The 14,237-nt window shown below is 40.6% G+C and overlaps 1 protein-coding gene across 4 annotated transcripts in view; it reads left to right on the top strand.

Annotated features, from left to right (window-relative positions):
- NWD1 (NACHT and WD repeat domain containing 1) overlaps positions 1-14,237 on the top strand; it is a 113,935-nt gene that overhangs the window by 98,367 nt on the left and 1,331 nt on the right. For all 4 annotated transcript variants that reach the window (XM_068234164.1, XM_068234161.1, XM_068234162.1 and 1 more), the window contains 4 exons: positions 630-784; positions 1,892-2,168; positions 5,241-5,785; positions 9,603-9,708. In XM_068234164.1, the coding sequence (XP_068090265.1) occupies positions 630-784; positions 1,892-2,168; positions 5,241-5,785; positions 9,603-9,708 (1,083 nt within the window). The remainder of the gene's footprint in view (positions 1-629; positions 785-1,891; positions 2,169-5,240; positions 5,786-9,602; positions 9,709-14,237) is intronic.

Here is a 14,237-nt window from a genome sequence, read left to right as displayed (position 1 = left end):
GAAAGCTAATAATAAAAACATATTTCCCCAATTTTACAATATTATCATGTAGTAATTAAAAATGGTTAATAACATACTTATGGTTTTTAACTGATACAAATGTTATGTTAAAGCAAACTTGTGAGCATAAAAATCTCCCCTAGGGAGTACGCATCTCGGGAGAGGAAGTCTCTTCATCCCTCGAAGACTTCTTCCACTACTGGGACCCCCAGACACAAGAAAACAAAAATAATTCAGCCACCGCTGCACGCATTTCCTTTATGTTTGCTTGCAAACATAAGGGAAATGCTCCCTTGCTGTCACATGAGCGAAGGGACTAATTTAAATAAGGGATAGCACAGTAACTAGTCTGATGCAGTCCATTATCAGTCAGTTTGAGAATCACTTATAAGCAGGAGAGTAGAATTTCCTATACAAAAAAGTATTTAAAGCTTTAAGTTGCATTTTTAAATAAAATTAGAACCCTGTTGCCATAGGCTGTAGTTAGAATCCCCAAGTTTTTTGTGATGGATTTCCTCCTCCTGTGAAACAGAATTCACCTTGGATCTTCTTTTGAAATGGGATTAGAGTAAAAAAACAAATTCTTACAGCGTTTTATAATATTGTCTATTCTATTTATTTAAATTCAGGATTTGGAAAACAAGTCCAGGTGTTCCGGGCAGATGCTAACACTCTTAGAACATTTTTGGGATCCGCTCTAGAACATGAAGACCTGGTAAAAACAGCTGTAATACATACTAAAAAAAATATCATTGTAACTGGATCACAGGATGAAACTATTCGGGTGAGTAAGATGTATCTGAAACTCTGCTATGGGGATGGGGTCTATTTGTAGAAAGACCAATGTGGAAGAGTGGCTGGACAGTGAACTGTTTAAGGCCACCACTTTTGAAAAAAGGAGATCAGGGTTTGAATCCTGTATGGTGCAAGTACCTAACCAGTAATCAGTCTCCTAATGCTCCATGGTGGCCTAGTGAGCACGCCCTAAATAGCTACAGCTCTCAAGTGCTCAAAGTCTTATTTTTTATGTTTTTTCTCTTTTCGATTGGCTGTACATCTGATAACTCCAAATTAAAAAAAAACATTCACTCTCGTTGTTTGTTGATAAATGTATCTCTTTCGAGAAATAGAGATTCCCCATACATTTTTATTTGTTTCTTCCCAACTCCTTTAGATTGTTTGATTATGCGGGCAGGGTTCTCTCCCTTTTGTGTCTTGTAAAGTTGATTTTTACTCGCCTGGGGCTTCTTCAAGCCCTCCACAGTCTATCTGATTCCTCCCTGTCCTCCCGTTCTGCCCCGCAATATATTGCTGTCACGCCATGCGTAAAACGGTCCCACCCATGGGGGCTCGAGCAAAGAAGCGTTTGGCAGTAGTCCCAAAGTAGTCATGCGCACTAGTCCCAAACTGGCTCAGTCAGTGGCTGACAGTGGCAGAATGGTGTGGATTGAGAGGACAGAGAAGGAACCAGCAGACTGCAAGGGGCTGGAAGAATCTTCAGGTAAGTAAATATTAACTTTTCTACCATCTAAGGACTAAAATAAATCTAAAGATAGATCCACAATGTTGCTTTTTAGTTGGTCGTAAAATAATTGATCAGACTATCAATCATAATCATGATATAACATTAATTATGATATAACATTGATCATAAACAGAAAATCGATGATTGAGTAGTGTATGTTAAGTTTTTAATCACAATATATGCATCATTATTAGAATTACAGTGTATATTGTCTACCACTTCTGTATTACGTACCAATGCCTGTATTTTTATATTTAACAGTATCTAATATTTTTATGTACTCCTGTTTGTTTTTTACTCTGCACTGCACCACAGAAGATGATGGCTCGATATAAATTATTAATAATAATAATTATACATTTTCAGATCTGGAGTCTGTCTAAAAGGGGGGATCTTTTAGATACATTCTTCGGAATGGGAGTTCCAGTTACTGGCCTGGCCCTGATTGGAAGCACTTTGGTATCTTCTTCCACCAGTGCATACTACCTCAAGCTCTGGAACCTGGATTATGATCAGAAACACAAGACACTGCCTCCATTTCAGGACCGTAGTGGCTGTGTTGCTCTGTCCAATGGAGGAGACCGGGTTTATTTTCCAAAAACTGGTGACAAGCACAAGATTGTGGTCTGGGACACTGTGCAGGGTAAGGTCTAAATTCTACAACTTTGAGCCAATTTGTGTTCCTCTGTTCTGTGTTTTCTCCTAGTAACCAAGGGTGTAACTACAGGGGAGCAGCCCCTGTAACTGCAGGGGGACCCAGAGCTGTAAGGGGGACCTACTTCTTCACTCCCTCTGATAATGGGCTCCATCCTTTATATCTAGTGGTTTAGTGGCTGTACTTGTTACGGGTGTGATGATTACGACTTGTTTTTAATGACCCTTGAAAGATGGGCTCCCGGGCTGAGAGGGTCACCATGAGTAGACGAGGTAATTGGTGTGAACATTGGGGGGCCCCATCATTTGTAGTACCGACCTGTTAGTAACACAAAAAACATACATGTCATATAAAAATACATTGGCTGTGAATCATACTTCTTCTTAAATATTTTTTAGGTTGTTGTGTTTCATATTTAAAACAATATATATTTTTTGATTATTTAATTTATATATTTGAATCGTGTAGTACTATAGGACTTTACTTTTCTTATTAGTTATAAGTCCGTAGCATATGTTATACCCCATCCTGCATGCTCTCTTGAGCTAGTGGTGTCAGGTCCACATTAGTTGGTTAGAGTTTCACTCACCTTGATCCCTCTATTGTAGACCTTTCATGGGTACCGTGAGGTTGGCCTCATCAACTAATAATAATTTAATTGATATTCATCTATAAAATAAAGACGATTCCAGTCTGTATATGTAAAAATAATGTACTTATTCTCATTATTAAACACAGAATATATAAAAATAAGTATTCACTGATATTGTCAGTTCCTATCAGAAATAAGGTTAAGCAACTGTGGAGTGTATTAAACTCAATTAGGAATCAGTCCTCTTCTGTCCCTCATGTGCCCCCCGCTCCCCCGTGTCCTCCTCCACTCCTCCTAAATAAATGAAAGCAGCGGCAGCATGACTCACCTAATCCATCAGAGCCTGTGGCGATCATTGACCTCTCCTGTCCCTCACGGCTCCTCTAGTGCTGGATTCTGCTGATCGCATCATCAGCAGAAACCGGCAATAGGGTAGCCACGAGGAAGAGGAGAGAGATTGTGGAGATTAGAGATCTGATTAGGTGACCTGTGCTGCCGCTGCTTTCATTTATTCAGGGGGAGCGGAGGAGTAAACAAGATGGAAGCAGAGGAGACACGGGGACAATACAGTCCCTGACATTGCGGTGGGTTGGCAGTTCATATGGGTAGGTGTGAAGTCGCAGACTTCCTGTATTTGGCATATAAGACGCAGTGACTTTTTCTTGCCATTTTTGGGAGAGAAAAAGTATATATGCCGAAACATATGGTATATTTGTAGTTCTATACAAGGAATGTACAAAAATTACATAAATAATCATAAAACTAAAAGAAAGTACCCAATTCAAACAGCACCAAGCCACTCAAGAATATAATCAAAAATACAAATCTTTATTGGTACATAGCAATCAAATTATTAAAAACTATTAAAATTCACCAGAAGGTGAAATCAACGGTGTACATGAATGCCAATGTAGAAATTAAATATATAAATCACAAGTCCTCACAAAAAATCCCAATATTTTATATTATTAAATTGTTATAAACAGATGGATAGATCAATAATGCCCTCAATTCATTCAGATATCAATAGAAACCATGAGATTCATAAACCATAAATAAACCTCTGAAACGGGTAGAGCCCGCGTGATGCATTCAGGCGTGCGGCGGTGTACTTAGTCGTCCTCCTCTTCCCTCATGTAAGTCTTCTGCCTTCCCACTCATCTTCACTTTGCACGGACTTGGGTATTTAGCTATAATTTTTTTGTGTGTATCATTAACCAACTTGGTATTATACCTGTGAGTACTCAGATTGATGCACTTTAGTGTGGGTTCACACTGTTCATCCTAGTTATCCCTATTGTGTGCTTTGACAAATCTCCTACATTTTACCTGATTACAATCAGGCTGATGCACTTTAGAGCGTGTTTACACTGTTTATTTATTTATTTATTTATGGTTTATGAATTTACTGGTATATTAATTATTGCACTATTATACACTTTATGCCAATCTCATGGTTTCTATTGATATCTGAATGAATTGAGGGCATTATTGATCTATCCATCTGTTTATAACAATTTAATAATATAAAATATTGGGATTTTTTGTGAGAACTTGTGATTTATATATTTAATTTCTATACTGGCATTCATGTACACCGTTGATTTCACCTTCTGGTGAATTTTAATCGTTTTTAATAATTTGATTGCTATGTACCAATAAAGATTTGTATTTTTGATTATATTCTTGAGTGGCTTGGTGCTGTTTGAATTGGGTACTTTCCTTTAGTTTTATGTTGATCTTGGTTGCCCAATTAGCACATCCCACCCATATTATTCAAATTATTTATTTATTCATTTATTGATGGTGCTTGTCCATATGTTTGTGCAAAAATTACATAAAGCTGGGCTATTATAATTAGAATTCCAACAGCAAAATATCTAACAACATAATAACTAATACATTTCTGTACATATGTGTTGTAGATATATAGAATGCCTTGATGTGGGTGTCTACTGGGCTTTTGAGTCTATTTATAAACAAGATCTTGACAGGGAAATCCCTCTAAGGGCCCATTCACACTAGAGCGTTTTGCCGGCGATTTCGGCAAAACACTCAAACACTAGCGCTTTTAAAGCACTAGTGCTATAAGCCCTATGCGCCCGTTCTTACTTGGTCGATTTGCGTTAATCACCGGCAATTAACGCAAATCGCCAAACGTGTAGGCTGCACCATTTTCAGGCGATTTCCCCGCGATTGCATTTCAGTGCTATAGAACCGCTAAAAAACGCTGCAGTGTCCAGTGATTTTAAAAATCACTCCCGCAAAACGCCGGCGGGAGTGCCCATAGTGCATTTGAAATTCGCATGACTCTCAGTTACATGGTGAGCCAGAACACATGTGTCTTCTGTCTATGACTGTCCCCCCCCCCCCCCCCCTCATTCTCAGGCTTTACATATTGTCTCTGCTGTAAACAGATGTGTTATGAAAGTTTTAAACGTCCAATGGTTATTTGAATATTGTTGCAGGTTTAACAACAGATATCCTTGAAGCATCTTCTGAAGTTACTTGCCTGGTAGTTGCAAACGGCAAAAAGATGTTGTTTTGTGGTCTGACGTCTGGTACTGTATTAGCTTTCCCTTTAGAGCAGAGGCAGGATGTGGCATGTATTCCACCTCCTGATCGCAACGTGGCTGTTCTTTGTCTGTCAATCAGCAAGCAGGAAAACTACCTGGCTGTAGCTTACCACAACTTCATTCAAGTTTACGAAGTAGTCAAAGGAAATCCTCTCCCAATGCTCGAAGGTCCAACACATTCCATTCACCCACAATTTCCAGATGTCTTCAGAGTAGCCGTTTTTGAAGATCAAAGGGTCATGTATGGAACAGCTGGAGGAGACCTTTGTCTTTTTGGGCCTGAAAAAGAAGAACAGATTTTGGAGTCTCACAAAACCAAAGTAACTTGCTTAGAAACAAGTAAGAAGGAAATGTATGTGCTTAGTGGATGTGAGGACTCAGTCCAACGTCTTTGGAACATGGAAACTGGCTGCTGGGAACATGAGATGTGTTACAAGGTATTCTGCAGTTTTATAATCCTTATGCAGTAGATATGTCATATTTTCCATTACTGCAAGACAAGAGAACTTGTTCTCTATACACTATATCTAACACTCAAAACTTGAACTTGTATTTTATTTTAGCCATAATGTGCTACGTAGTTTTCTGTACATTTCCATGAAATATAGCAATGTCTGAACAAGGGTATAAAAATGAGATTATATTTGGCTATGCAAAGCAGAATCCTGATATTATCCAGCTGTCTTCAGTACAATGTCTTGCTTGTATATTAGGGCCAGTTCACACAGACTTCCACAGGCAGCAGGTTAGCCAGTGCTAAACACTTTTCTGCAATCAAGCAGAAAAGCATTCCGCATTGGTTCCCATCATTCCATGGTTGCGGTTTGAGCACCAACAAAGGGACAGAACCACTGACTGCAACCACTGCAGGGTGCTACATGCATTGCCCATTTTGATCGACTGCAATGTTCATGCAGTCGCCAGCAAACAACGGTAAACACATTGAGATGAATGCTCTTATTCATCTCATTGCGGGCATGGGATGATCCCGGCAGTAAACGACATTCCTGAATACTGGCAGTCGCCCGTCTGAACCAAGCCTTAGTAGCAATTAATGCATCAAGCGAGGAACCAAGAGAGAGCTCCAGTCAATTTTTTCCCTGTGAACACAGAGCTGACCCTGCCTACAGAAGGAAGGAGGTGGATGACCTCATGTATGGCTCTGTGCAATATAAGAAACTCTCAATCTGCTGGAAGCTCTGTATTTTGTGCACAGATCTCTGGGTCATGAAAAATCTAGCAGGGCTTTAATATGTTTGTCTGTGGAGAAGGGTCTGTGAGAAATCATGAGTGGATATGCACCAGATTGGAATATTTTAAGAGAAAAGTAGTAATTGGAAAATTGAAATAAATATGCATACATTTTCACCTGAGAACAGCTGTAGAGCGGACAACCACTGGTGTCACAGATATTAGAGTATCATCCCATTTGGATCTCTTCTATCATGGAACATTATCTACACTGACTTAAGGTAGAAAAATGGTTGTCAGCACTTCCTGTCACTACTTCCAGAAACCCACACTGAGGCATTGCGGACACTTGTCGTTCTGATTCCGCAAGCGTTGCTGGGTTTTTGGCGTTCTGCGATAGCATTTACTGCGTGCAGTTTCTTGCATTAGCAACAAGAAAGCAGGTGAGCCGCACTCAAGGAAGGATTAGAATGAAGTTACAAGGATTCAACTCTGGTACCACAGGGCTACAATAGTTAGCAGACAAAGATGCGTCCAGCATGATCCTCCAGTAAAAGTAATGCATTAGTTCATGATGTTTAGGATTGTGGCAAAAACATCTGAATTCTAAACACACATGATGTGCAGGAAAAAGCAGAAGGTCATCCAATAGTAAATGCGGGAAAAAACATGCAAATGGCTTCCAAACATGCTGACTTTGGAAGTACACATATTATTATTATTATTATTAATATTTATTGTATTTATAAAGCGCCAACATATTACGCAGCGCTGATATATAGTATTCACAATTTCCACAGGTATAACATTAGCTCCATCACACACGGTCTAAAATGTAATCAAACTATTGCACAGCTGTGTAATCGTAATCAAGTGGATTTACCTCACTGGTGATCAAGTGATCGACTAGGAAGTCACTGGAAACACTGAGAGGAAAAAAAACTGGGGCCCTTAGTCAATTCACTTTTTTCTCCCAAGTTTTCTCCAAGGAAATAATTGTTTATCTTCTGTTTAAAATAACTATTCAGCACTCTGCAAAAGTGCCAAAACGTTAATGAAAAAGTATTGTCAAAATTATTCTGAGTATGTTCATGCTTACTGGTGGCTTAAATGACAACTGAAGTGAGAGGTGTATAGAGGCTGCCATATTTATTTCCTTTAAAGGAATACCAGCTGCCTGGCAGCCCTGCTGGTCTATTTGTCTGCAAGAGTGTCTGAATCACACCAGAAACAAGCATGCAGTTAATCTTCTCAGATCTGACAATAATGTTAGAAACACCTGATCTGAATAAATTTGTTCAAGGTCTATGGCTATAAGTATTAGAAGCAGATGGTCAGCAGGATAGCCAGGAATCAGGTATTGCTTAAAAGGAAATATATATGGCAGCACATCCATATCCCTCTTGCTTCAGTTGTCCCTTAACCACTTCACTTCCAAGGGTTTTTCTCCTTAAACACCAGAGCAATAACTTAATTACTACAATGAAACAATCTATATCTTGTTTTTTTTGCCACCTATTAGGCTGCCTTTGGGTTGTACTTTTAGCTAAGAATTATTTTATTCTAACTGCATTTTAATGGGAATAATAGGAAAAAATTGGAAAAAATTAATTATTTCTGTTTTCGGCCATTATAATTTTAAAATAATACATGCTACCCTAATTAAAACCCACATTTTTTATTTGCCCATTTGTCTCAGTTATTGTAACATTTCAAATATTTCCCTAATACAATGTATGGTGCCAATATTTTATTTGGAAATAAAGTGCATTTTTTCAATTTTGCATCCAATACTATTTACAAGCCCATGATTTAAAAATAACAGCAATATACCCTCTTCACATACATATTAAAAACGTTCAGTCCCTAAGGTAACTATTTATTTTTTATGTTAATTATTTTTAATACAAAAAAACTGGGTACTATGGGAAAATGTGGGAGGGCAAAATTTAATTTTAAATGTAAATGTGGGACTTTTTATTAAAAAAAAAAAAAAATGTATGTAGGTGTCATATGTGTCCACAAGATGTCCATTACTTTCTGTTGAGTACTATTAGTACGCTAAACAGAAGCAATGCGTGGCCAGGTTGCTTTCGCTTTCTGTGAATGATGCAGCATCTCTATGAAATACGATAACAGAGGCCCCAAGCAGAATAAAATTAGTTAAAATTGTTAAAAAGGGTGACGTGGGTGGACTCACCTCCCTTCTGAAAAAAAGGCCGGACAATGGACAGGTTACTTACAGTCTAAAGTACCATTCATTAGTAACTCCAAAAGTGCAACACGTTTCACGGGTAACAGTCCCGCTTCTTCAGGCAAACGATTTTTGGAAGGTGCAAAATCAGGTCATGAACCAGGTAGAGCACCTCTGATCTCATTGATCACCAGCGCTCATTCACACGGGTACTTAGATGAATGAATGGGAACTGCGTTCCCATTCATTCATCCCCCCTCTACTGATCTGCGGAGAGAATAAGCGCAAAAACCGGCCTGGGAGCAAGCGGGAGTGCATGGCTGCAAAGGAAGAGTATCTATGTCCCTGCTAGGTAAAGCATGGTAGTAGACATTTGTCCCATGGGAGGGGAAGTGGTTAAAAGGCATTTTATTTATATGGTGTGCAAATATCACCTAGTAGAAAACTTAGGACAAAAAGTGAATTGAATGGCTCTTTTGAGAAAGCACAAGGTAATGGTTAGCCAGGGTGAAATAACAAAATGACCACATTAATCATCTAAAAGTGTTGGTTGCTGATAGTTAATACGCACATCCCATGAAGTGCAGATCATTATTGATTCTGTCCTGATCACATCTGTCAATTGTAAACAGAGGAAAGATCTTCTCAAAATGTGATAAGGACAACAATAAAACAGCAGTATATGAATGTACGTACATTCATATTTTACACATTATTCATCAATGTTACGGAAAACTAAGTCAGGACTTTAAACCTGAAGGAAGTTCTATTCTTTCCATTTCAATATGACCACTTTCACTGTCACCTTGACACACAAAAAGATGATTAAAAAATGTAGGTACTAACCTCTGCTGCCATCTTATACACAGGGTTTCTTCTTTGAAGGAGTGGACTGTGCCTGCTTCTCACCAGATGACTGCTATATTTACACTGGATCTCAGGACAGAGCCATTAAAGTGTGGGATGTGTCTAATGGTGAGACAGTATTCAAAGCCCTTTCTGTATACTTTTAGCCATCTTTACATATAACATACTGTATATAGGACTTCAGTTTTACTGTCTTGTTAACAGCATGCATTGTTAGCTGTGCTTTATCTAAGATTCCTACTATCAGCCAGAAAGCAGAAACCCTGTGAAGATTCCCCACTGCTGATAAATGGCAGGGGTCTAACCATGTAGAACTTCTACTGGTGAACAGTTCTGCGGTTACCATCATAGAGGACATATTTTGTTTTGTGTGGTGTAATGCCATGGTAAGCCAGTTCAGTTGACCTCTAATAATAATTTCCAAGCCTGCTGCTGTCTGTATATCCTTTCTCCTTCCTGCCCTGCCCCGATGTGACTGGTCGCGCCATCCAAGTTTGCACATTTCTTTGGCCCATAGCACTGTAGGTTGCATGCTGTCGGGCTATTTGTACGTTATTTTTAATAAAGTCACAAACTGTAACCACAGGTAATAAAAATAATTTAAAGCTCCTTATGTGTAAAAAAAACAACAAAAAACAAAAAACAGGAGTCTTAACCCTTTCTGGACCAGCACCCTCTGCCCCCTTAAGGACCAGAGGGTGCTGGTCCAGCAAACCGCCGCTTCCTGGCGAATCGCCGCAAGTTACCGTCGCTCCCACCAGACACGCCGCTCTGTCCCCGCCGCGGGCTGCTCTCTCTGCTGTCGCTATGCCAATGGGAACGGCTTACATGAATGACAGGGTCAGGAGCCAATGAAAACGGCTCCTGCCCGGCTCACAGTGCTCTACCGTCATAGAGGCGGCAGGGCATCATATTGCGGCGGGGCAGAGCGGACCGAGCGACGCGGACGGGCTGGGGCGCGCGGTCAATGGGACGTAGAGTTTACATCCGGTCATGACCGCAGTGCCCCTGCCCGACGTAGATTCGTACTCGCTCGGTCCGAAAGTAGTTAAATAACATATACCCAACTCTGAATTCGAGTTTGAGATTTCTCAATCAATTAGCACCAGGAATGAAAACTTCAGGACAATAATTTGATAAAAATAATTAATTTATTTATATATACACATGAATTTATCAGACCAAAAGCAAAACAAATTACTGCTTCTTACAAAATCCACAAAATACTGTACTTCTTGACATGAGTTTAATACAAAACTTCAAAGCAAAATGAACCACAAGATGTTAATGGATAAGACCAATAAATCACAAGTAGGCCGTGCAATCACAAAATAACATACATTATACCTCTGCTGTAATTTCTTAATTATAATGCACGATTTAGCTTGAGAACGAACACTGGGAAAATATGGAAATGACCTGATCTGTCTAAGGAATTTTATCACTCAATCTTTATTTCCCCATCACTCAATCTTTATTTCCCCATTAAGTCAAAGCTTGGACACCATAATATATATACTAATAATAAAAAAAATTAGGAAAAATATCGAAGTAAACATGGATTATTCCCAGTTTGCAATGCTGAGAAGGGCAATGCTTATGTATGCAATGGTATAGGTAGGTACTTCTATGGCTAGAAGGAGCGAGCAGTGAGACTTGTGTATTGGTGCTGCTCTTTAAGAAACCACCTCAGTGGCCGTGAAATCTAGGATAAAGGCAAGAAATATAGCGCACTCAGAGAACCAGTGGTAGGAAAGGCAGGGATGCCTGGAGTAATCTCACCTTAGAAAGTTGCTGGCAAGCCGGTACAGGTTTGTCCAGCGGCTGCACATGTGTCCCTCTTGCGGGGGACCAGGCTTGGCAGTGTCCAGATTCTTCTCTGTAGGAAGGCAGAGCTGAAATCTGTAGTTGTGTCTTTGTAGGTCTCTGCCTGGACTGTGTGCAAGTTCTGCACTATGTGGCTGCACCACAGGCTATGACAGGTTTCACTAGTGCAAAGTGTTATGCAGTAATGGGGATGTCCAAAACACCCTGTTGCTCTGTGTGATTGTATAAACAGTTTGCAGGCAATTGGGAGTAGTGATTAACACTTGTCAATGCAGTAGTGCATGTAAGAAAGACTATGGCGGCTGCCGTGTGGTATAACAAGATTTATTTGCTATGCCTCAAAAGCAAATAAACCTTGTTATACCACACAGCAGCCACCATAGCCTTTCTTACAGCAAGAGCTGATTACTGTGATTGGCTGGCGGGGGGAGGGATGGAAGGGGGAAAAAAAATAAAAAAATAGCGGACAAGGGAGGGGATTCATTTGTGTGCTCAGTTGTATGGCTCTGCAGCGAGCTTTTAAAGCTGCAGAGCCCTGAATTGTAAAAAAAATAGCCTGGTCACTAGGGGTGTGTAAGCCTGTGGTCCTTAAAGTGAGTGTTTACCGTTTTAAAAATAAAAAAGTTAGTTACTCACCTAAGGAGAGGGAAGGCTCGGTCCTAATGAGCCTTCCCTCTCCTCTCCCGGTGCCCTCGGTGCTGCGCTGGCTCCCCCGTTCGTGTCTGCCGCCGCAGGGACTTCGGAGGTCTTCGGGAGCACTCAGGCTTCCGAAGACGGGCCACTCCATACTACGCACGTGCGAGTGCGTCATAGAGAGCGCTCGCGCATGCGTAGTATGGAGCGGCCCGTCTTCGGGAGCCCGAGTGCTCCCGAAGGCTTCCGAAAGCTCCCTTCGGCATGCGGAAGTGGCAGTATTTGACCGAACTGGTCGAATACTGCCACGGGGGATCCTGCGCGGGACTGGGCACCGGGAGAGGAGAGGGAAGGCTCATTAGGACCGAGCCTTCCCTCTCCTGAGGTGAGTATCCGACTTTTTTATTTTTAAAACGGTAAACACTCACTTTAAGTGGTTAAATTGTATAAAACAGAATAAAATACCTATTCCTTATTACCATATATTAGATCATGCATGCATAGTATGTATCATATACACATACAATCCTAAAAGGTAATATTCTATAAAGGAAAAAAAATTATATATGTTTTTAGTAAAACTATAAGCTCTTATAACTAATTGTTCATTATTTGAAAATCCGAAATGTACTTTGTTAAACGATCCTACCCTTACTGCCCCTGAGATGGCCCACCAAAGACTCCACTTATGGTTCCTATAGACTTTCATTGGAAAATGTTAAACTATCGCAATACAGCTCTGAAGCTAAACTTACCAAACATGTCACATAGCCATGGGCTCAACCTGAAAAATGTGGTCATATTCATTTTAGGGACTCAAAAAGTGGAAGGAGTCAAAAGCAGCCAAGCAGATTTCACCTATTGACTTCAGTGGGACAGGTTAGGACACAGTTATTCTCACAGTTTTAAGGCCAGTTCCCCCACACTTGGTAAAATCGGTCATTGGATGACTGGAGTTAAGCAAAATAATTGGTCCAATGTGATTGGTCCAACTGAGCAATTTAAGTGGCCTGATATTGCAAACTTGATTGGTCCAATCATGCAATCTGACTGGTCCATTCATGAAATACCGGATGGCACACATGAGACATCAAAAGAGATCTCGTGTGCACTCCTGCTCCGCACAGGATAGTGTGCCCACCAGCTAGTTTACTAAGGTTTTTCTGATTTCCTGAGATTGAGAACATTGGAGAACTAAAACCATCCAGCAAACCTGGAATGATTTTTTAAATAGTCTGCTATTAAGTGGCAAATATTTACAACCTTTGACTGGTACATATCAGACAAATATGATTTTTGCTAAAAGATTTATGAGCAAGTTATTATCTTGCTTAAAATTGACTTGATCAGCACCATCTACCAAGAAATCTCTTAACTGCATGTAGTCACTGAAAGTATTAAAAAGACTCTAAAGCCAGATTAAAAATGGCTTTTTACCTTATATTCATCTGAGGCATGTTTGCCCCTGCTAAAACGCCGCTATCCCGCGGCAGAATGAGGGGTCTTTACCCCCCAAATCCCCCCTGCAAAATCCACGACTTTCTTGGTCCTGGATATTGCTGCTCATGGAGGCAGAGCTTTCGGCTGTAGCTCTGCATCAGCCGGCGGATCTCCGCCTCTCCCCGCCCCTCTCAGTGAAGGAAGACTGAAAGGGGCGGGGGAGAGGCGGAGATACGCGCTGATAGACGCATGTAGAGGCAGAGCTGCTGCCGAAAGCTCTGCCTTTACAGGAAGCGCTCCCCGGGCACCACGAAGGGGATTTGGGGGGTAAAGACCCCTCGTTCTGCCGCGGGATAGCGGCGTTTTAGCTGGGGAAAACATGCCTCAGATGAATATAAGGTAAAAAGCCATTTTTAATCTGGCTTCAGAGTCTCTTTAACAACATTAACTTTTGTTCTGGCAAAAATTATGTTTATGGCCAATAGTAAAACTTAGAAGTTCACTGGAGTGGGTTATCAAACTACTGATTGTCATGACATGCAGTTTTCACTGAAAGTAACCTATTGTTTAGGCATTTTGTTAAAGAAAATCTGTAACGAAAAAACCTCCCCTGGGGGTACTCACCTCGGGTGGGGGAAGCCTCCGGATCCTATTGAGGCGTCCCCCGACCTCCTCGGTCCCACGGTGGTGGCGAAAATCCTCCCGGAGCGGCGGCGGCGGCGATGTAAATATTTACC

The sequence above is a fragment of the Hyperolius riggenbachi genome, chromosome 1, assembly GCF_040937935.1.
Source record: "Hyperolius riggenbachi isolate aHypRig1 chromosome 1, aHypRig1.pri, whole genome shotgun sequence".
Classification (NCBI taxonomy): domain Eukaryota; kingdom Metazoa; phylum Chordata; class Amphibia; order Anura; family Hyperoliidae; genus Hyperolius; species Hyperolius riggenbachi.
Note: the sequence above shows the minus strand (reverse complement) of the source record. Positions and strands in the feature narration are given on the sequence as shown.